General features: G+C 51.7%; 1 protein-coding gene across 5 annotated transcripts in view; it reads left to right on the top strand.

Moving 5' to 3' along the window:
- Positions 1-23,619, top strand: part of TTC7A (tetratricopeptide repeat domain 7A) — a 121,370-nt gene that overhangs the window by 20,197 nt on the left and 77,554 nt on the right. For 3 of the 5 annotated variants that reach the window (XM_070235510.1, XM_070235511.1, XM_023619130.2), the window contains 3 exons: positions 985-1,119; positions 8,870-9,000; positions 11,547-11,662. In XM_070235510.1, coding sequence (XP_070091611.1) covers positions 1,104-1,119; positions 8,870-9,000; positions 11,547-11,662 — 263 coding nt within the window. In that variant the 5' untranslated portion in view covers positions 985-1,103. The remainder of the gene's footprint in view (positions 1-984; positions 1,120-8,869; positions 9,001-11,546; positions 11,663-23,619) is intronic. The other 2 variants (XM_023619128.2, XM_023619129.2) reach the window with 1 other exon arrangement.

The following is a 23,619-nucleotide window of genomic DNA, read 5'->3' as shown; positions in this document are numbered from 1 at the left end:
CTGGAGCTCAGGCAGAACTGACTCACCTCAGGTTACACCAGTAGTGACCCAGATGGGATTTGAACTCGGCTCTCTCTGGTTTTGGCTTTTGGGCTCATCCCTGATGCCCAAGGAGTACTTGTTTGATTGACCTGCTCTGTTCCCAAGAGGGAAGTGAGTGTGGGGCCTTCCCAGGTGAACTGGGAGGTGAGCCGGAACTTGAGAAGGAATGGTCCGCAGATGGGTGGAAGACGTGCCTTCCAGGGAAAGGAAAGTTCAAAGGGAAGCCCTGGGGAAATGGAGCTGGCTTGTTTGGAGGTGGGGTGTAATCACACCTTTCTGGAGCTAAGAGGGGGTGTGTGTGGGAGAGACTTGGAAATGAGGGGCATTGAGAGCCCAGTAGTGAGACTCAGGGAGTCCCTTTGCTGGTATTCTAGAACTTTGGCCCTTGGTAGCCACACCACGAAGTGTGGCACAGCCTGTTTCCCCTAAAATCGGGCTCACCTGTTGGTCAGCACGCTGCCTGGGCCCATCTGGAGCTGAGGGGCCTTGGGCCCTAGACTAGGACGAAGGCTTTGTGGATCCTGGTGACAAACTGTCCCCTTTTCTGTTGGTCTGAGCTCTAAGGGGTATCCCCAGCTTTGACAGACGAGCAGGGTGCATCAGGGCCCGCTCTTTCGACATCTCAAGCCTTAGCCAGTTCAGCCCCTAAAAGCCCCAGTGCCTCAGTCCACCCGTCAGAGGGCTGTTCCGTGGCAAATGGCTTCCCTCTTCCCTCAGGCCTGTGTGGCTTCTGTTTCTCTAGCGCTAGCTCAATGTGGTAATAACGTGGGGAATGATGGCCCATTTCTCCAGCCATGAGTCCTGCCCTGATCCCCACAGACCTTAGTCATTGGTGCCTAATTTGGGGCTCATCGTGGCCCCGCAATGGGCTATGGGCCCCTTGAAAACCAGTTCTGCCCTGTGTTTCAGCCTAGCCAACCCCCTTTTTCCTCTCGCTCACAGCCCAGCACCAGGGAAGCCGCGGTCCATGCTCCGGGCAGGCTCGCTCGCTGGCTGCCTGGTAGAAGATTGGCCTGGCTGTGGAGAAAAATGGCCCAGTTCACCCAAAATACTGCAGCGAGATGCTAAATTGTGAAGGTGCTGTGAAAAGTAAAAATGTGAAACACATTAAGCAGCTGTGAGAATTATGATTTGCAAATTCTCTTCTCCTCACCCCTCAAGGTTTCTTTCCCTTTTTTTCCTGTTCTCTTTCAGTCAATGCAACCCCAAGCTATTCTGATTTCACCTGGAATTTTGTGGCTTATTAAAACTTAAAAATAAAAGAAAAAACACCAGGCTGCTCCTAGGGCGGGATCTGGTGGCATATTTGGTTTCTGCTTGTTTCAGTCCTGGTATGGCAGGAATTAGCTGTTTATTTTGGCTTCCTTCTCAAAGGGGTGTGGGCTGTTCGCTCTGTGGGGAAGCGGGTCAGCTCTTCTGGTCCTGCTGCCCTGGCCCCAGGCTGTGGTCCTCCACAGAGTGAGAACCTGGCTTCCCGATGCAGAGGGAGGAGCAGACTGCTCTTGGAGTGTCTTGGGAGGAGGCTGGGTGTGTTAATTGTGTGTTCACCAAACCTTCATTGAATGCCTTCCTGGGCTGCGGGATACAAAGCAGGGCAAAGCGATAAATAGACTCACAGGAGGAAAACCTGAGGGCTGGAGAGAAAGAAGTTGGTGTGGTCTCCCCACATCTTCTCCTGGCAGCCCTTTCTCCATCGTTGGAGGCTACCCCGGAAAGTAGTTGGTTGGGGGTATGGTGTGTGGACAGGGCTGTGAGGAGTGAATTTGAAGAACCAGCATTGACACGAGGGCCCATCCCCTGCCAGAGTAGACAGCTATAACTCAGCCATCAGATAGACACGTGAAAGATGAGCCACTCTGGGCTGGCCAGAAGCCTGAGATTTGGGAACCCCTGGTGGGTCATGGCGGGTAAGGAAGACACGTGGAGTCTGGGTGGAGAGAGCAGAGGGTGCTGAAGCCAGAAGACCTGGATCTTGTCGGTTGTCTGGCACCTTTACCTGAGGAGTGTTGGAATAATCTCTTCTCCCTGAATTAGATTTCTCACTAAGAGGTCATTGTGAGCATCACTTGAAAATGTTTTCTGAGACCATACGTCCTGCTTTTTATAATGCCATCTAATTTAACTTTCATGGCCAGCCTGTGAGCTCGGCATTGTTAGTATCCTATTTTGTGCTTGGAGAAACTGAGACTTAGATCTCTGTAAACGTTTTGAGGTATATCCTTCCAGTCTTTTTTCCTGTAGGTTTTTATGTGTTTTTTTAAACAAGAATAAGTTCATACAATCATTTTTTTCTTTTGAGGAAGATTAGCCCTGAACTAACATCTGCTGCCAATCCTCCTCTTTTTGCTGAGGAAGCCTGGCCTGAGCTAACATCCATGCCCATCTTCCTCTACTTTATATGTGGGACGCCTACCACAGCATAGCGTGCCAAGCAGTGCCACGTGTGCACCCGGGATCTGAACTAGCAAACCCCGGGCCACCGAGAAGCGGAACGTGTGAACTTAACCACTGCGCCACCGGGCCAGCCCCCAATCATATTTTATAACCTGTTTTTAAAGTGGATATTTTATGAACCATTTCCCAATATATACATCTACATCACTACTTACAGTGGCTTCATAGCATTTCATTGTAAGAATCTATTGTAGTTTAGCAAACTTGTGCCCTGTTATTGGCCTGTGGGTTAAATCTCGTTTTTTTGCCATTATAAACAATGCTGCAGTGGATATCCTTGCAGCCAAGTTTTGTGTACATCATTAAAATTTTTTTTTTTAAAGATCAAGTCCTAGAAGTAGAATTACTGGATCAAAGTGTATATACTTTTTGAAGACTTTGATACAAGGAGTCAATTTGCCTGCTTTTTTTTTTCCCTTCAAATTTTCAATTGGTAAAATATGCATAACATAAAATTTAGCATCTTAACCATTAAAATATTCTTATTATTTTTAATTGTTGTAAATGCATCTAACATGAAATTTACTGTCTTAGCCATTTTTAAGTGTAAAGTTCAGTTGTGTAAAGTACATTCACATTGTTTTGCAACCAGTCTGCAGAACCTTCGTCTTGCGAAACTGAAACTCTACCCACTGAAATTCGCTATTTACCCCTCCCCCCGCCCCTGACAACCGCCATTCTACTTTCTGTCTCTATGAGTTTGACTACCCTAGATACCTCATAGAAGTAATACTTTGTCTTTTAAAAAATTTTTTTTAATTTAGAAAGATTAGCCCTGAGCTAACTACTGCTAATCCTTCTCTTTTTACTGAGGAAGACTGGCCCTGAGCTAACATCCATGCCCATCTTCCTCTACTTTGTACGTGGGACGCCTGCCACTGCATTGCTTATTGCCAAGCGGTACCATGTCCGCACCCAGGATCCCAACCGGCAAACCCCGGGGCGCCAAGAAGCGGAACGTGCGAACTTAACTGCTGCACCACCGGGCCAGCGCCTACTTTGTCTTTTTGTCACTGGCTTATTTTACTTAGCATAATGTCCTCAAAGTTCATCCAGGTTGTCACATATGGCAGGATTTCCTTAGTTTTGGGGGCTGAACAATATTCAATTGTATACATATGCCACATTTTCTTTATCCATTCATTCATCAATGGGCACTTGGGTTACTTCTACTTTTTAGCTCTTGTGAATGATGCTGCTGTGAACATGGTGTCCAAATATCTCTTTGAGACCCTGCTTTCCTTTCTTTTGGGTATATACTCAGCAGTGGAGTTGCTGGGTCGTATGGCAATTCTATTTTTGATTTTCTGAGGAACTACCAGACTGTTTTCCACATCAGCTGCACCATTTTACATCCCCACAGTTGCCCACTTTGAGTGTGATTTATGGGCTTCTTCCCTACTTGTCCTCAAGGCTTCCTCCCTGAGGGCTGCAGCAGTGACTTGCATTTCTCTCCGCTCCCCCGCTCAACCTGGAGTACCCACCTGGGCTTAGCCTGCTGTGGGTGCCCTGTGGTCTTGGACCAGATGGGTAGGCAGGAGGGAAGGGGTCCACCCGTCTGGAAAGTTCCATTGCAGAAGAAGCTTTGTGTCCTCCACCTCTGCGTCCAGGGCCCAGGGCTCCAAGGGCAGGGCTTCTTGGAAGGGCGGCTGTCTGGGATGTGATGAGTCATCTCTGACTGAAGAGGCTGGACCAGCTTGGGTGTTGAGCCCGGGGCTGTGCCAGGATCGGCCTCCAAACCGAAAGTGTGGAGTTAATGAAAAAGCAAGCGCTCATCTTGAAAGGGGCCCTCCCTTGGCTTGTAGAGCTGGGTCTTTTCACAGAAAGGCTTCTCTGCTGGTGGGAATCCTGTGCAGTGCTTGGAGCTTCCTGGCAGCCCCTGGCTTCCTGCCCACTCTCGGGGCTGTGTTACAACTACTGGGAGGGGGTCCTTTGAGGGCCGAGCTCAGAAGCACCCTGTCTCCATCTTGGATCTAGTGTTGTGGCTGGCCCCTGGTGCAGAAATGCTCACGGGGCAGACGGTGAAGGAACCCAGGGGTTGGAGACCCCGGTAGGTTTCTTCTGATCAGATGTTTGTGGACAGGCAAATGGACCTTCATGTGAATCAAAGAGAAAATAAGGTAACGAAGCCCCCTTTTATGGGCAGAACTGGGTGCCTAGACTGTGACCCTCATGAGGAAAAGCCATTGCCAGCTACCGGAAGCTCTTCAGCCTTGGGTATGTTGGGACCACCCCAATGAGTGTAGCTTCTCTACTTTGATCTTTTAGTTCTCCAGAATCATAACTGCTTCATTTAAAAAAAGACATTGTATCTACTATTTTTAGATACATTTTTATACAGCGAGGTACACAGATCTTAAGCGTATAATTTGATGAGTTGGACAAGTGTAAATACCCATGTAACCAACGCCCCAATAAAGACAAAGAACGTTTCCATCACCCCGGAAAGTCGCCTCAGGCCCTTTCCCAGTTGATCCTCTTCCCTACCCCGACCCCAGGCGATGACGGGTTGGTTTCTATTAATAATTGCAATTTTGCCCTTTTTTGAATGTCATGTGACTGAAGTCATACAGCATGTACTTTTTGATGTCTGGCTGCTGCTGCACAGCATAATTTCTGAGAGAGTCGTCCACGTCGCCTGTATATCAAGAGTTTGTCCTTTGGCTTATTTTTGAGTAGTATTCCATTGCATAAATGTACCACAGGTTGTTTATGAATTCTGCAAGAACCATTTTTTAAATGGAGAGGGAGAAACCCCGCTGGGCTTTGCACGCAGCATGAGTGAGTGCCCGCGTTCGTCTATGCGTCCGTCCACTTGCTCACCGAACACCAGGCCCTGCTGTCGCTGAGTGCGAAGATCAGTCAGACGTGGGCAGACAGGTGGTTTCAACACAGGAAAAAGGCACACGCAAAGGAGACGCAGCTAAAACGTTCTGCTGGTTCTGAGGTCAGGAGGCTGAAGGCTTCAGAGAGCAGGTGGTTTTGCTGGGAGCTTTCAAGAAGGACCCGATTCAGGATTCTCAGAGAAGCATGGTGGAGGACCCCTGCTGGGAGCAGAGGGAACAAGTGAAGCACGACACGGCAGAGACCCCACAGACGCTAAAGCCACCGGTTTGCAGTGGCCAGCTCGCTGGAGGCTTGGGGCTGGCTGAACCTGCCGGGCAGCTGGCATTGTCCATCCCAGTTCTGGGCCCAGAGGTGGGGCAGGAGGGAACCCGGCCAGCAGCACATCTCTTAGGGGCCACAGGGCAGCCGTGTTAAAACTAGTCCGCTCTGTGTCTTCTGGAGTTGGCCATGTCCTCCTGCCATCCACAGTTGGTCTCCCAGGCCAGGCCTCTGAACAGTTTGTGTGTTTGTCCTGCCTTCTTGCAGGGTGCACAGGCCACGAGTCTGGGTCAGCGGTGAGCAGCAGGGCCTGCCTTCTCCTGCCTGCCTTCTGCGTCTCCTCCGGTGCCCCTTCCATGCCTCCTCCCCCTTTATCCTCTTGGGTGAGGAGCTCTTCCCTCCCGGTCATGAGTCATTTGGCAGGAGCCACGTTGACACTCACTGAACGGGTAACTGAGTCTCTGTGTTGAGCAAGGGCCTTCACATTCTGTGCCTGTCCTCCCCCAGGCCGAGGCACCCTGAGCTTTGGACCTGTTCACACCCTAGCCTGGCAGAGGGCAAGGTCACTGAAGCTGTATGAGTTGGAATCCAGCCAAGGAAAACAGTAATTCCTTCCCTGTGTTTGCAGAGCCCTTTGTACTCTGTCAGACGTGCTCAGGCTTGCTGTTCTTCAGCCCATGAGCTGCTGCTTGTCGAGTGTCTACTGTGTGCCAGCTGGTAGAGGGGTGACATGATAAAGTGGGTGTCTGTAAGGAGCCTACAGTCTGGCTGGGTGAACGTGTGAACAAATAAGTATAAGAAATGTTTGGGCAGGAGTACTATGGACTGGGGCGCTCCATACACGAGGTGGCACTCAGGCAGAAGGGGAGTGGTAATTTGGGGTGGACTTGGCGGGGGTGCATTCCAGGCGGCAGGAGCAACTTGAACAAGGTCAGCAGTTGGGAGCAGGAGGTTGGGGGTACGTGGGACAGGTGTGGAGTCTTAGTCAGCTCGGGCTCTATAGCAAAGTACCATACACTGGGGGGCTTATAAATAGCAGAAACTGTTTCTTACAGTTCTAGAGGCTGGAAGTCCAAGATCAAGGCACCAGCATTGTTGGGTTCTGGTGAGGGTCCCTTCCAGGTTGCAGACTGCCGACTTCTCCCTGTGTCCTCACATGGCAGAAGGGGTGAGGGATCTCTCTGGGCTCCACCCTCAAGACCTAATCACCTCCCAAAGGTCCCATCTCCTAATACCGTCACCTTGGGCACCAGATTTCCACATAAGGATTTTGGAGGGACACAAACATACAGTCTACAGCGTATGGTGGGAGACACGGCTGGAGAGGTGACAGGGGATGCATCTTGGAGGGCCTGGCGTGGAGCGTCAGGAGTTTGGACCTTACGCTATAGTGGTGGGGACCCCTGGAGGGTTTCTAGGGGTGGAGTTCTCGAGACATCACCCGGGGAGCCATGTGCAGGATGGGCTAGAGTGAGCCTGGAGGCAGAGAAACCTGTTAAGAGGCTGCTGTGTTCGTCCACTCAAGAGAGAAAGCCTGAAATGAGGGGATCAGAGCGGGGAGGGGAGGGAGGTTTGAAATGATAAGGGCTTGGTCCTCAGTTGGACGCTGGGGCCATGGGGCAGGAAAGAGCTGAGGGGTCTGTTCTTATAGTTCCCTCAGTAAATTCGTTTTGAGCTCCTACTTCCTGTAAAGTCCTGTGTGAGGCACAAAGATGAGAGACCTGGGTTCTGCCTGGTGAGAACTGACCGCCCAGAAGGACAGCCCTCTCCGGTCAGGTCTGTGTGAGTGACAAGTGACAGAAACACGATTTAAACTGACCCAGAAAGCAGCTGGAGGGGGTGTTTATTGGCTCATGTGCTGGAAAATGTCAGTGGGTAGCACTTCAGTGTCTTTAGGAAGCTGCCCTTTTCCATCATGGCTCATCTTTACTCTGTGTAGGCCTCATTTTTTATTCCATGACTAAGAGTTTATTCAATCTTTTTCCTGTCTTAAAAAAAGATATAAAAATAGAGTTGTTTTTCTTTATAGCATTTGCTTCTAATAATTATAACAATGCTTTCCCTTCTTGGCTTCTTACGGCTTTTTTGGGTTTGGGGTATTTTTTGGCTTTAGAGTGATGCTTTTACTTTATTTTAATTAAAAAAATTTTTAATTGTAAAGAACACATAACATAAAAGTTTAACCGTCTTAACCATTTTCAAGTGTACAGTTCAGTCGTGCCAACTGCATTCATATTGTGTAGCTTCATTTTTAATTTTTTTTTTGGTGAGGAAGATTGGCCCTGAGCTAACATCTGTGCCAATCTTCCCCTATTTTGTATGTGGAATGCTGCCACAGCATGGCTTGATGAGCAGTGTGTAGGTCCACACCCAGGATCCGAACCTGCAAACCCTGGGCTGCTGAAGCAGAGTACATGAACTTAACCACAATACCACCGGGCCAGCCCTGTAGCTTCGTTTCAAGCCAGGCTTTCCCTAACATTTTCAGGCTGGCCTCTTACCGGCTTACCAAGCCCAGTGGAAAATGTAAAAGTTCTGGGCTTGGTTCTTCTTGGCCTAGTCCGGGCCATGTGCCTGCCCTGGAGGTAGAGCAGGGTCATCGCCCTCCGAACCATGCAGACTGAGACTACAGGAGGGGTGCTCAAAGGGAAGGTGAGGTGCTGCAGCTGAAAGAACGGGAAGTTGATGCTGGGGAGGCAGAATCAGCAGATGTCCACTTCAGGCAGATAAGACCTGCATGCAGATAACTCAGCTTACTGTTTGGTTTCACGGGAAGGGTGTGTGTAAAATGCTGCATAACATGAGCATCTACTGTGTGCCAGGATTGTGGCCGTGCAAAAGGCTCACATTTTGCCCATATGGAGCTTTCTGCTACTGGAAGAGAAGAGCTGTGTTAAACCACCACTATATGATGTAGAGATGGTGAGCGCCCGGGGAATGAATGTTTTCTTCTAGCAACAGAAAGGGGGTCAAGAATGCTTCCCGGAGGAGCCGGCCTGGAAGCATAGGCGGGCGTTGGACATGAGGGTGCCACAGTGTGATTCCTCATGTGGGACATGGGTGCCCACTGTCCTCCCACCGCTTGATCCCCGCTGCCACTAATACCACCGTTGCTTGGCCTCCTCCTTCCCTTCCATGGACCTCTGCCTCCTGCTGGCTGCTCCAGAGTGTAGGTCTCCTCAGATGAGCCCACCCTGGGCCTGTGGGAAGGGCCTGAAATTGGGGGGCCTGAGCAGGGCAGGTCTGAGATGCTCTCCTCCCCCTGCAGGCCTCTCCCTGGAACGCCTACCCAACTCCATCGCTTCCCGCCACCGCCTGACCGAGAGGGAGGAGGAGGTGATCGCCTGCTTCGAGAGGGCCTCCTGGATCGCTCAGGTGTTCCTGCAGGAGCTGGAGAAGGTGAGCTGGGCATCGCAGCGCCGTGTTCATAGCTGCCCTCTGTTGAGCACCGTATCTACGGGCCCCCACTAAGCCCCTAGGTGACCCTTGTGCAGATTAGAGAAAGGCTCCCCCATCCCTCCAAACACGTTCTATCTGTGGTTTGGAAAACACCTTATAGTATGCTGATTCTGTTAGAACGAGACCCTCTCCTGCCAGAAAATAGTTTTAATAAACAGATGAGTGCACGCCATCTGTGAGGGACCGGAAACCTCCTTGGTAAGCTCAGCTTGTACGACCAAATGTGACAGTGTTGTTTGTATCTGTTCACCTGTTTGCTCCTCACAGCAACTCTGTGAAATAGGTATTGTGTTTATCCCTGTTGAATAGATGAGGTTTAGAAAGGTGAAACCGGTGCTCACCACCCTCCCTTGGGGGGAGGGTGCAGTGGGGCTGCTCCTTGCACTTAGACACCCTTCCCTGCTCTTGGATGTCCCGGAAGCCCCCTGCTGGACCCCCTAGGGGAGCTGAGGTCTTGGGACCCATTCTCCCAGCCTTTCAGAGGCCAACGAAGAGCCAGCCAGCAGGGGTCTGGGAATTCTCTGGCCTCCTCATCTCCCAGCTCCCCTCGGGGGGCCTGTGTGCACCGTCTGCCCGACAGCAGTTTCAGGTATCAGCAGCGTACTGTGATGGTGCCCCAGTTCTTCCCTTCTGGGGGCTCTTAGTTCAATGGGGGGAGCACAGGCAGCCATTTCCACAGAGTACTGCTGACAGTTCCTGAGCGCCTGCTTCGGGGGCAGCTCTGCGCTGAGTACTTTCGGTCATTCTCTCGTTCAGCCCTCACACGACCGGCTGCAACAGGCACTGTTGAGGTTCCCATTTTACAAGCAAGGAAACTCAGGTTTGGCGAGGAGTTACAAAGCTTCCCAGAATTCAGACAGTGAGTGAGTGGCATTGGTGGGATTTGAACCCTGGGAGTGTGGCTCTGATTACTTGTGGGGGAGAACCTGGGGGTGGTCTTAGGCGTTCTGTTTAGTAGATGTTTAATAGCTGTTAGACGGCAGGGCAGGGCAGAGTTAGGGGCTATGGCAGAGCGGATTAGGATTGGTGTCCTGAGCGGGGAAGTAGTCGTAAGCTTAGAGACAGAGCCCAGGAGACGAATGCCGGGATTTCGGCCTCACGCCTGTTTCTGTGAAGGGCCGTTTCGGATTCCTCCTCAGGCCGGGCCAGTTCCCCTAAAGCAGGGGTTCTCAACCACAGCACTGTCGACATTTGGGGCCAGGTAATTGTTTGTTGTGGGGCTGCCCTGTGTATTGTAAAACGTTCAGCAGCATCCCTGACCCCTTCCCACTACATGACAGCAGCCCCTTCCTCCCAATTGTGACAACCAAAAATGCCTCCAGATAGTGCCAGTGTCCCTGGAGGGCAAGATTGCCCTGTGTTGAGAGTCACTGCCCTGGAGTCCCTCTGCTGGGGTGGATTCAAGTGGAATGGAGACGTGATGGAGGGGCTCAGCGAAAACAGGACTTGAGTTCATTCTCAGGTCCACATGGAGACCTGACGGGGTTAAGTTGACCTCCGCCAAGATCACGTGGATCACTGCAAGGTGGCAGTGTTTTAGGAGCTCTTCACATTTGAATTGCATGTGGTTTGGAGGAAAGTTTCATGAAAAAGTTAGCCTCCCATTCAGCTAGAAGCCTTGGCTTTGGACTCTTAAAAGGGGGTTAGAGTGATGAGCTGTGGTGATGTCCGGGGCTGGAACCAATGCCAGTGGCAGTGGGCAGACAAATGGTCCCCGAGAGCTGGTTATCTCGGGTGGAGGGAGGGTAGGCCATGGAATCCTGTGCATTCTCAGAAATGCTGTGTCTCCCTCCTAAGACCCAGCCCCAACCTCTGAGGAACTAAGAACCTCTCTCAAGTCTGCTTCAATTTCCAAAAGATAAGGTAGATGGCTCATTGGTTTTTTTTGTTGGATCAGAGAAGGGAGATGGCACAGTAAAGGCAGGCTATTGTGGTGGGGCTGGGAGACCCTCTTAGAGCTGACGCTTAAGGATAGCTCAGTTAATAATGTAATTGTTCCTCAGCTTTTTCTGGAACCAGGGGTCCCGGCATTGGGCTGTTCAATGTTTCGTGGTCCTATGACAGGGGCAGTGCAGTGCCTGGCCTCTGGTAGACATTCAAGTGTTTGTTGAATGAGTGAACCAATAAGTACTAGAAACAGCCTAGAATCTGCAGCTGGCCAGACTTGAGTTTGAGGTCCAGGTGCACACCAGCTTTGTGACACAGGCACTGTCTGAGCCTCAGTTTCCTCATCTACAAAATGCAGACAAACCAGCCTTGGAGGGCTGCTGTGACCTTCCAGCTTTTGGCTGGGGAGAGTGCTTTAGACATATTTTAGTTAAAGCAAGTTAAGTTGACTTTGGTCTAAGGATTGCCCCACGGGTCCCTGAGGTGGCTGGGGACTTGGGGGGTTGATGGGGTCGCTCCCTCTGCCTGGGCTGACCCTCACCCCGGCCCCATGCCTCGGGATGTTGAGACAGTGGCTCTCTCTGTGTTCCCCTTCCCAGATAACAAATAACACGACATCACGGCATCTGAAGGGCTCTCACCCGCTTGACTATGAGCTCACCTACTTCCTGGAAGCCGCCCTCCAGAGCGCTTATGTGACAAACCTGAAGAAGGGGTAGGTCGCTGGCGGCCAGGCGGGACCTGGACGTTTCTCTCTGGGCTGGGGTGCTGTGACGTGGGCTGTGTTAGGTCTGGCCTCCCTCTTCTCTGGCCTGCGTGTGTGCGTGCGCGCCCTCTCAGGACCCATGGGTGCTGGCTGGTTCACATCTTGTCAGACCAAGGTGTGCCCAGGCGCTCTCCGAGGGAGGGGCCGAGCTTCAGGAAGCTGCCGAGGGAGCACCGCTGAGAAGAGGAGTGAGAGTGGTTATCTTTAGAAGGGAGAGGTCTGGGAGCCCAGGGGATGATGTGGAAAGAGGAAGGACAGGGAGCAGGCCGTGGGTGCTGGTCTGGGGGTCGTCACTGTCACTCAGGCCTTGGGTAAAGTCATTTCACTTCCTGGAGCCTCATTCTCCCCAAAAATCAAATGGAAAAGGCATTTCCTGCTTATCCCAACTTTCAAGGAGCAATGAGATGCAAGGGGAAGTGATGTGAAAATAAAGGGCTGGCCTCATGTTGGAGGAGTGACTGTCCCTGCCGACAAGGTGGCAGAAAGCTCGTATTCCGATGCATTGACTGGAGGGTCCTGCGAATACTCGCCTCCTTCAGACCCAAAAACCATGGTGCCCGGAACCCCTTCCTTACTCTTTTGCTCCTTGGAGTTAAGCAGGGCACCCTCCCTCTGTGAAGAGTGCAGGGCATGCTTCCAGCTGGGCAGGAGGGGGTGGTGGTACGGGCGCTGGGCCTGGAGTGGGCCTCATGGGGGGTGTGGTGAGGCAGGGAGAAGCCACACAATCAGGAGGGCGCATTGCAGGCAACCATGGCTCTTAGGTGGTCCCGCAGTGGTCAGTCCTGCCTGCCAGGAAGGCCTCTACCAGTCCAGAGACTAGCAGGTGGGGGCTGGGGATTCCTGTGCCCCATCGGCTGCCACCTCGGTGTCATTACCACCTCTGCAGACACTGTGGGCTGGGGCCATGAGGACATCCTGGGCAAGCGGAGGGACTCCCATGTGCTGAGTGCAGCCAGTCACTTGGAGCCTTGGCACATCTGTCACTCACTCTAGCCTCCCAGGTGGCAGTGGGTCAGCCAAACAGGTATTACCTCTTCCTCACAGGTGAGGAAACAGGGTCAGGATCATGGAGCTTTCTTTGCTCTGATGGACCAGAGTCCCTTGAAGCCCAAATTTCATTTTTGGTATAATTTGTTTTGTTAAATTTCACTTTATTCTTTAATTTTTTATTTTAAGGTATGCTTTTTTGTTCTTTTGGTAAAGAAGATTGGCCCTGAGCGAACATCTGTTGCTAATCTTCCTCTTTTTTTTTCTTTTTCTCCCCAAAGCCTCAGTACTAGCACCCACAGTTGTGTATCCTGGTTGTAAGTCAGTCCTTCTAGTTCTTCTGTGTGGGATGCTGCCTCAGCATGACTTGAGCGGTGTGTAGGTCTGTGCTCGGGATCTGAACCAGCAAACCCCGGGCCACTGAAGCAGAGTATGCAGACTTAACCACTCCGCCACGGGGCCAGCCCTTCATTCCTTTAATTTAACATTCTTTTTTTGACTAGGCGATTCTTGCACATGGTACCAAATTAAAAAGGTACAAAAGAATAGACAGTATAGAGTTTCTCTTCTGCCTCCATCGCCCACCTTCTGGTTCCTCTGTAGTCAGCGTCACTAGTCTCCTATATCATCCTAAGATAATCAGCAGTATACACAAGCAATTATATGCATATATTATTTTCCTCCTTTTTTCTACACATATTCTGCCCCTTTCCTTTTTTTATTTAAAATACGTCTCTTGGAGATTATTCCACACCAGAGCTGCCTTTCCTTTACAGCACTGCGTAATATTCCGTAGTATCCTATGGCACAGTTCTTGTTTAATTTGTTTAATCAGTTCTCAACCGATAGACAGTTAGGTCTTTTCCAGACTCGAGCTCTTTTCAGTGGCCCTGAGTCCAGAAGAGAACCATGCCTGTGTGTTGTTTCACAGTGGGAGTCTGTAGGGTGATTCCCTAGACAGGGAAGTTCTGGGTCAAAAGCTTGTTTTAATGGAGATGGCCAACTTGGGTCTTGTAGAGGCTGTGCCAACTTCTGTTCCACCAGGATGTGAGAGAGGCTGCTTCATAAACCCTCGCAACATAGTGCAAGTGTTTTGATGTTTTATCGATCTTGATTGGTGAAATATGACATCTCAGTGTCATTTTAAATTTGCATTTTTCTCAAGAGTGAGGTTAATATATTTTCATGTTTTAAGAACCATTTGCTCCTTTAAAAAATATATAATTTATTGATCCCTTCCCCCTCCCAGTTTACATAAATAATGTAATAGTAATGTTTATAGTAGAAACTTTGGAAAATACATAAAAATATAAAATAGGAAAATAAAAATCACACATTCAATTTTTATATCAAGGTTTGGCAAATTCTGACTTGGCCAGCGGCCTGCTTTTGTAAATAAAATTTTCTTGGAACACAGCTTGCCCACTCATTTAGGTATCGTCTATTTTTACAACTGCTTCAGAGCAAACTGCAGAGTTATGTGACTCTAAGCCCAAAATGTTTACGATCTGGTCCTTTACAGAAAAAAATTACATACCCTGTGCTCTAGATAATTTTGATGTATCTTTGATGTTTTTCTATGTAAAGATATACAGGTGTATTTTTTCCTTTCTTTTTTAAACAGCAACAATAAATAGTATCCTGTAAGGATGCTGCTTGGCAGCCTGCTCGTTCCGCTCAGGGCTGGGCTGTGAGCCTCTTGCCTGTTCCTGCTCATCTCTCTTCCCCATGATGGTGCTCGCGGTGGGGGTCAAGGGGAAGGTGGCCAAGCCCACTCCTGCAGGTTGGCTCAGGGCTAGGTGGGTCCTATGATGGGGACATTGGCCTTGAGCTGAGCCCTGAGGAAGGGGAGATTCCCAGAGGAAGGAGGAGTCTGGGAGAGGAGGACAAGGTAGGAGGAGGCCCAGGTTCTAGGATGAGCATCTGCAGGAGGGTCCATGGCCGAATAAGTTTGGGCAACAGTTGGTTAAAGACTCCCCCCCTCCAGAACAGGAACTCGAAGGAGCGTGAATGAAAGTAGTGCATTTCCAGGAGGAGGCAAAGACATATAAAGTTTCTGATTTGGTTTGACGTGGAGCCCTTGTTTGGAGGTGGGTCTCTGAGGGCCCACTTTTCGGGAACCAGTGCTCTGGGCCCCCGAGGGAAGCAGTTGGACTGGAACTCGAGGTTCTGGCCCAGGTGGCTTCTCCATCCAGCAGCCATCCCTGTCCAGCCAGCAGCCCTGTCCCATCAGAGCTCCATCTCTTTTGGGGTGTTGGAAGCCCTGAGCTTCCGTCCTCAACTGCCTGCAAGAGAGTGAGGTGGAGTTGCTTGTCCGGGATTCGGAGCACGCCATGGCGAGGCCACTCCCAGGAGGCAGAGGTGATGGAGATGGCTGTAGGTGGGCAGGCCCGGCTGTTAGAGGAGGTGGAGGCATCGCACACATGGTAAGAACAGGTGGAGGAAGGTCCCAGCCAGGAACAGGCTGTCTCCCTACTCTCTCCTCAGACTTGAACACCCACCACGGCGCCCGATTCATCACAGCTGCTTAGAAAATCGAAAGCGAGGGGTGGGGGGCTGGGGGGGCGGTGGCCTGGCAGTGTAGTGGTTAAGTTCGCACTCTCCAGTTTGGTGGCCCAGGGTTCGCTGGTTCAGATCCTGGGTGCAGACCGACACACCGCTCATCAAGCCATGCGGTGGCGGCGTCCCACATAGCAGAACTAGAAAGACTTAAACTAGGATATACAACTATGTACTGGGAATTTAGGGAAGAAAAAATAAAAGAGGAAGACTGGCAACAGGTGTTAGTTCAGGGCGATCTTAAAAAGAAAAGTTTCTTTGGTTGAAAAAAAAGAAAATGAAAGGCATTATTATCATTTATTTCTATTTTTTGTGGCAGTCCACAGCTGGACAGGCTGCTGGTCCAAGCTTGAACTTGATACCTTTTGTTTTGTTTCCTTCTTTATTTCTCAAGTGCTGGGCCAAGGAGGCACTGGTGTCCTTGTTTGGGACATGTGGATCAAGACGCCCAGAGAGCCCAGGTGGCTCACCCCACAAAAGTGGGGCTGGCTCTGGAGCCCGGGCTCCCCAGGCCACCCTGTGGCCATAGAGGGGGGGCCTGGGGGATGTCACAGGGACTCTGGGGAGCATCCTGCCTCTGCTCCAGTTCCACCATCTGCTTTTTTTTGTTCTTTTTCGGTTGCTGAACTTCAGTTTCAGAGAGACGGTGGCCCAGCGGGCTGGTTCCTGTTTTTGTTGGTGAGGCAGCTGCCACCAGGCTGCTGCTCTCTAGCCGGTGACTGCCCTTGCCTTGGCTCTGCCTCCTCCCCCTGGGGAACCCCTCCATCTGCAGTTGTGAGCTCTCTGGGATGAATGAGGGTCCTGAAGAGATGCCAGCCTCAGCCGCTGCCTGCAGAGGTTAGAAGAAGGGGCAAGGCTTGTTCCCCAGAGGCTTGTCCACACCGTGAAGCCCAGGGTGAACCTGCGGAAGCTGAGCCTCTGCAGCAGGGGTTGGCCGCACCCTGTCTGTGCAAATAAAGTTTTATTTTATTATGTTCTCACCCAGAGAGCTGAGTAGTTGTGACTGAGACCATGTACGGCAAATCCTAAAATATTTACTCTTTAGCCCTTTACAGAAGAGTTTGCTGACGCCCGCTCTATGTTTAAGAAGTCCTCCCTCCCAACCTCTTGTAGGAGAGGAGGTGCTCTCCTTCTGTGTGGGAGCCCGTGGAGTAGATTTTGTGGGAAGGGGACAATTCTAATTTCAGTGCTCCGTCCCCTTCATTCATTTATTTAACTAATACTGTACTAATAGGTGCCGCTTAAAAGTGCTGAATTTGTGCCAGGCACTTAAGTGCTTTGCTTGCACGTGTGTTTAGTCCTCCCAACAGCCCTCTGCAGTAGGTGCTGTTGTTAGTTAGCATCCCCATTTTACAGATGGGGAGCTGAGGCACAGAGAACATAAGTGACTTGTTCTGGGTGGAGCCAGGATTATGTGTACAGGTCCCGTCTGATGCTGTTGAGCACTAGGCTACATTGCCTACAACCCTGCTCCACATCTCCAAATGCTCCCAGCCTAGCATTTGTTCGCCTGAGTGTGGAAGGGCAGCCTGTGCAGCCTGCAAGGCGTGTGGGAGAAGGATGGGCCCCGGTGACGTTGGGGCTGATCCTTGGTGTGAGTGTGCTTGTGCGTCATAAGTGGTTTGAAGAATTCGTAGGTGCCCTCACCACCTGGAGGCCATGAGGGCAGGGCCTGGGAGTGGGAGGCCACTCAGCGACCCTGAGCAAGTTCTTCCTCTGCCCCTGCTCTGTAACAGGAGGCTCTGTTTGTCCTGCATGGCAGATGGGGGAGGGGACGGTGAGGGTCCAAGGAGAGGGAGGGAATGCAGAGACGCTTGAGTACAGAGCTCAGCACGGGAGACGTTGCTGTGAACTCCCTCTCCACTGAGCTCCCCCTACCTCCACCCCTCAGGGCTGTCTGCTCCCTTCCCCACACATTTTCTGCAGGTGCGATGAAGCTAAGGTGAACGTCAAGGACAGCCAGGAGGGAAGGAGGGAGATGACCAGTGGTTATTGAGCACCTGCTGTGTGCCGGGCTGGACCACGTGCTCAGTGCACAATGCTATGCAAAGGAGGTCGTGGGACCCCAATTCACTAGGGAGGGGACGAGGCTCAAAGAGGTTGAGTAACTTGCCAGACCTCATCCACTGGGATTCCAGCTTCAGATCTGAGTGGCCTGGAAACCCATGCCGTTTCCAATTTTCGGAGTATAGAAGGGCAGCTTGGGCAGCCTGTGGGGTGTGAGAGAAGGACAGGGCCCCGATGTGGTTGGGCTGATCCTTGGTGTGCTGACTCAGGGCACTCTTTGTCCCTCTGTGACAAGTCACCATTCTCACAGGGGGGCTCCTCTTCCTGAACCTGGTCCCACTTCCCCCCAGAGGGGGCCTTTCTCCTCCCCTGTCTGCATTCTGCACACTCAGGCTGTGTATGTGTGTGTGTGTGTGTATGGTGGTGGTGCCAATGGTGGGCAGAGGCATTAACCGGCCATCACCCCTTCGGGAAAGTCCAAGTAATTTCAGTTACTTTTCTGTTCCTCTCACTCTGCTCCCCTCCCTTCATCCTCTTTTCCTCCTGAAGCCAGGATGCTGACTCCTCTCCCTGCCTCCCCGCCTGGCCTCCCAGATAGAGAGGAATGGAAATTGAATCATCATTTCTTTCCAAGCAAACGGCCCAAACATTTGAAAGCCTCAGTGTGAGCAGCAGTCCCAGCACACGTGGCAGCCACTCAGCCCCTCTCTCGGTTCCCTGTGGCCACATCCAGCCCAGAGGTGGCCCCGGCTGTGACAGATATGTAAAGCAGGGCTATAGCCCTGTGTGCCTGGTTGGGCTTTAAACAGTTTCTTTACACCTTTCCTCTTAATAGTAGCTAATATTTGTTGAATACTTGCTGGGTGCCAGGCGGAATGCTAATGCCTTTACATGTAATCCTGTGGAGTAGGAACCAACATTCTCATTTTACTGAAGAACTTGCCCAAAGTCACGGGGCTAACCGGTACTATGGCCAGCAAACCTGTGCTGAACTGGGTCTGTCAAGCCCCACAGCCCGAGGTCATGCTCATTGCACAGTCCCGGGCCCACTGTACACCCGCCCACAGTGGGTCCCTGTCAATGAGTTCTTGTCATTACACATTATGTCTTCAGGTCAGAGTTACATCTTCCTAGGTGAATCACCAGTTCCAGTATTTTTCTTGTACATTTGTGGTTAGAAAGTTAAACAATATATAAAGTCACCTTAGCCCAGGGTTTTTCAACCTCAGCACTGTTGACATTTTGAGACAGACACCCTTTGTTGTGGGGGCCTGTCCTGTACCTCGTAGGTTTTAGCGACTTCCCTGGCCTCCATCCTCTAGATGCCAGTAGCTCCTACTGCCCCCAAGTGTGACAACCAAAAGTGTCTCCAGACATTGACAAATGTCCTGGGGACCAAAATTGCCCCCAGTTGAGAACTGTTGTCTTAGCCTAAGATGTAAGAAGCAGATCAGGGGGACCTGACATCGGGTCGTCTTCCCTAGGACGGCTCTGAAAAGTCTTCTCAGAGCCCCGGAGCCATTTCCTGCTGGTTAAACTCACCACCACTCCCCTGGGCTCTTGGGGTGTTGGGGAAGAGGGAAACCCTCCCTCATGTTCAGAGGGGGAATGGGGCTGAGGTGAAACAGCCCGGAGAACAGCCCAGCACTTCCTTTCACTCTGAGAGCCCACTGTGAGCCAGGCGCCCCGCCCTGCTCCGGGGCTTGGAGCTGGGAACAGATGAGGTCCCTCCTTGTGGAGGTTACATCCCAGCAGACAGTGAAGGAGCCAAGTGTAGATGTTCAGACAGTATTCAGTGTAGGGAGGAAGGGAAGGCAGGGAGGTGGGGGTGCTGCCTGGGACAGGGTGGGCTCGCAGGAGACAGTTCATCCCGGAGTCCAGGTGGCGTGGAGCCAGGGGCTGAGGTGCTGTTCGGGTGTAAGAAGGGGTTCCTTAGGGCCCAGGGAATGGGGAGAGATGGTAGGACCTGCTTCCCGGCCAGAGTCTGAGAGCCAGAGCTCATGCCCGTGTGGGCCTGGGGTGGACCAGGCTCCAGAGGCGCCTGAGGAGCCCCTGCTGAGAATAGAGCGCTCTGTCCCTGGGGCCAGATGGCCACAAGCACTGCCTGCTTGCAGGGTCCAGCCTCATCTCTCCACTTGAGAATTTGACATGATTTAAGGGGCGTGGTGTTCTCCACTGTGTAAAGTGGGTGGCGTTTGCTTACTTCTGGACAGCTCTTCTCCTTTACTTCTGAGCTTCAGTGAAGCCTGGGCCTCCCTCGTGCTGGCAAAGCCCGAAACCTCTGCCCAGTTATTCATTCGGTGTGTCAAGGGGACATTAATTTTTTCCAGGGCCTTGCCCTATTGATCCAGCAGTGAATTCCCCCCAATGACTCCTGCCCCTTGCTCTGTGGCTGATGCCAGGGTTTCTGATTGACCTGGAACTGAAATTGCTAGCCTGAAAGGTCGGTCAGGAATCGGGAGGCCCCCTCCCAAAGGGCTGGGGCCTGGGATGCCTGGGGTTTGCTCCCCCTGGCTGCCACCAGAGGGCAGCCACGGACTCTGGTCGGAGCCTCCACCCAGGCAGTTCTGCGGCCGCCAGCCGCCAGGAGGGGGCGCCTTTCTGACGTGTTCTTGGGTGGGCAATGGCAGCTGGGCCCGGGGTCCTGGCTGTGGAGGAGGGTTGGTTCTCCTTTGCACCAAGCAGCTCCAGGAGTAAGGCAGTAAGGGGAGCGGGGAGCAGGGAGTGATGCAATGCCAGGGAAGCTGACTGTCCCGTCGGTGGCCCTGACCTCACTGAGACTGAGTCTCTGGGCATCTCCCAAGAACAAGAATGTGAGCCGACTCGGCTCCTCCCCCTGGAGTGGGCAAGGGGCCATTTCTCTTTGGGGTGGTTTTTTCCTTTCCTCCTGCCCAGGCCTGGCAGAGCCCATTGCTGGCTCAGGGCTGGGAGTGAGCTTGGGCCACGTGTTTTGAACCAGGTGGGCTGTATGTTTTGGGCATAAAAAAAAAATATTCTTAATTACTAAAACAATATGTGCTCATTGTACCAAAACCAAACAATAGAGAAGGGAGCATGTGTATCTCCTAAGGGAGTTTCTCAGGGCTTGGCAGCTTGTTCAGCCTTGTGAAAGCACTCTCCCTTTCTGCTCTGTGTGTGTGTGCACATGCCCTCTACCTTGCCAGCTTGGTGCCGAGTCGGGGAGGCAGCAAAGGCAGCCAGGTTGCAGGCGGCAATGCTGGGGGGGCTCTGTTGAATGAGGAGGGGCCTTAGAAAACCCAGCCTGCTGTTTCGTATGACCTGTGGTGGGTGTGTTCACTCAGCAGTAATTTTGTCTTATCCTCAGCAGCCGCCCCGTATCTGCAGTGCTGGGGGAGGACAGGGGACAGGTTGCCTTAAGGGGGATTCAGGGGCCGGAATCACCCAGCAGCGAAGTCCAGGAGATCCTCCTGGTGGTCTGTGTCATGCTTTGGCACACAGGGAGACCTCTGAGGCCCATTGGGGCCCCTCCTAGCCTCTCTTAATGCACAGCCTTTATTTATTATTGGTACCTACTGCCCATACCACATGTTGTCCACCTCACTGGAAAGGAAAGATCCCCTTGCCTGGACATTCCCGGTGCCCCACAGGGGAAGTGTCACAGCCTTTTTCTGCGGCTGGGGGTGAAGAGGAAGAGCTTTAGTTTTTGAAACTGGTGACGTGGGTCTATGGCAGCAGCGGACAGCTTGATAACCATTTGAACTTCACCTGACCTTGACTCCTGATTCAACCCTCCAGCTGTTGGAATCTGCCAACTGGCTGTGCTCTTCTGGGTCTTTGACCGGAAACCTCTCATTCACGTTTCGCAGTGCCAGCCCTGGAACGGGGACTTCTGGTCAGGGTTGTAGGCACCAGTGTCTGTTTAGGTTCCATTCAGCCATAAATTCCATGCAGTTTCTCATTCTCTGTTCAAGTCAAACCAAACCCCTCCCCCAGCAAAAAAAAATGTCTTGAGCACTTACTGTGTACAGAACACTTTCTAAGCTCTGATTAAATCAAGAGTGTGGCCTAATTTAACAGACCTTCTGTGCAGAGCCATGAGTAAGATATTCATTCACTCATTCGGTCTCTTAGTTCGTTCCACCAGTGTCTATCAGATTCCTGTTGAGGACAAGGACTGCCGGCACTAGGCACTTTGTAAGGCCTTGGTCAGTTGAGTCCTGGGAGTCTTAGAGTTCAAATGGCCAGGAAAGAAACGTGTAGCCGTGCCAGGTCCCAAAACAGGTGTCTTTCTCTGGAGCCTTTTTAGTTAAAAGAGAGTAAAATTGGAACTCCTTGGTGCTTGCCGTAAGCCCACCTCCCCTTGGGTGATTGATGGCCTGGGCAGGCATGCCATCACAAAGTCTGCCAGGCTTTCATCTTCCCGTTGGAAATGGCGGTTTATTCATTCCACAATGACTTCTTGAGTGCCTTCTATATGCCCAGCCTTGTGCTGGTACCTGGGTGAACAAAGCTGGCCTCACCAACCTCATTAGAAGCTGCGAGAACTGAATGAGCCGAAGCACTTTGACAAATCTCCATGGCTGCCAGCTGCTGACTAGGGGACCTGAGGAGCGTGCCACCTCCCTGCACATCCCACCTGGAGGCCTCCTGAGGCGAGCTGCTTTCCTTGACCCATCCTGGCTCGCACACCTCCTCGTTCTTTCTGCGCCTGGCCAGCCAGGCTGTACTTGAGTTGGAGTCAACGGCCTCCTGGCTTCTCCACACGCAGCCTGACTCTGGGCCAGGGTTTGTCTGAGGCCCTGTTTGAATATTGTTAACAGTGGCAGCTTTGCTCAGGAAGGTCAGTGTGAGAGACCAGAACAAAGAGATCTTTCAGCTGGCCTCTCACGGGGCTCGGAAAAGCCGTAACTCTACCTGGCAGGGGCAGCCTTAGACCTGGGGCAGGATTGCTCAGGCTGGTGTGAGACACCCCGTCTGGTTTCCATTTCCCAGGGGGGCAAGCTGAGGTAGAGGGGTGTTCCCAACATCTCAGAACAGGTCAGCTCCAGCTGGGACCCCGAATCTCTCCTTGTACAGCCCTGGACACTGGAACCTCTGTGTTGGTTTTTCTCTTTATGGGCATTCAATAAAAATTGAGATTTGCCCAAAAGATGCCTAAGGGTGATTATTTACTTTGCTAATGAATTCCTGGGAGCTTATTTAGTTACCAAAATCCCTTATAGATTTGAAAATAGTAAAAATACACAACTTTTTGGGCATAGGATCTTGTTAAAATGCAGTTCTGATTCCTTAATTGTGTGTGTGTATTGGCGCAAGCAGGGTCTCTGAGAGTCTGCGCTTCTCCCAAGTCCCCAGGTGATGCTGGGGCTGCTGGGGTGGGAGGCTCTTCCAGAGTTGATGGTGTAGAGACTTCGGGCGGAGAGAGGACAGTCTGTGTGCTACAGTGGGAAGAAAGGCCACAGCCCCTCATGGCTGCAGCTTGGTTCCTGGTCCAGGCTGCCAGGGAGGAAGCTGGCAGGTAGCCCACAGAGTGGAAAGTCACCCATAGGTGCCGGGAGCCACCAGCTTCCTCTGGGCCATAGGGCCGTGGAGTAGCCCCGCCTCATCCTGTGGCCATTGGCCCAGCTGCTGCGGCAGAGCTCTGCTGCAGGTGAGTTCCCAGAGCCAGCCATTTCCTCTGCTGGGAGCCCGTTCTGTCTGTGTCTTTTTCCTCTCTCCTGGAAGTGGCTGGTGCCGGGCTCTCCCCTCAGCTGGCTGGCCTATGGCCTATGGCCTGCTACCCAACTCTGGGTTCTTTTCTAAGGCGGGGCCTTCAGTGGGACTGAAGGGCCTCTGCTGCAGACTCTTCCTACTCGGGCTTGCGGGGCTCCCAGCCTGTCCCCGGGTGTGGTTTGTCTACTAGGGAATCCTGTTCTTGCTAGTACTTTTTTTTTTTTTTGGAAGATTAGCCCTGAGCTACCATCTGCTACCAATCTTCCTCTTTTCTTTCTTTCTTTCTTTTTTTTTTATTTTGCTGAGGAAGATTGGCCCTGAGTTAACATCCGTGCCTATCTTCCTCTTGAATCCTGTTCTTATGTCCCCTGTGGGGGTAGAGAATGATGGAAGAAGAAAGATGGGCACGAGGCTGAAGGATCCCCTCACAGACTTTGTCCCTCCCCCTACTCGTTAGCTCTTGACCTTCCATGTAAATAATGTGGCAAATTAAGGTAAATAATATGATCTTCAAGACCTGAATTAGAAGGGGAATGGAAAATAACTAATATTTAGTGAGCCTCTACTACACACCTGGAGGTGCTTGGGGCTTCTTGTACATTTGTCTTCCTGACAGCACTATGAGCCAATGAGGAGTCCTCCTCCTACAGACGGGGAGACTAGGACTCAGAGACTGCCTT

Source organism: Equus caballus, chromosome 15 (genome assembly GCF_041296265.1).
Source record: "Equus caballus isolate H_3958 breed thoroughbred chromosome 15, TB-T2T, whole genome shotgun sequence".
In the NCBI taxonomy this organism is placed as follows: domain Eukaryota; kingdom Metazoa; phylum Chordata; class Mammalia; order Perissodactyla; family Equidae; genus Equus; species Equus caballus.
The sequence above is the reverse complement of the archived record's forward strand: the minus strand, read 5'-3'. Positions and strand labels throughout refer to the sequence as shown.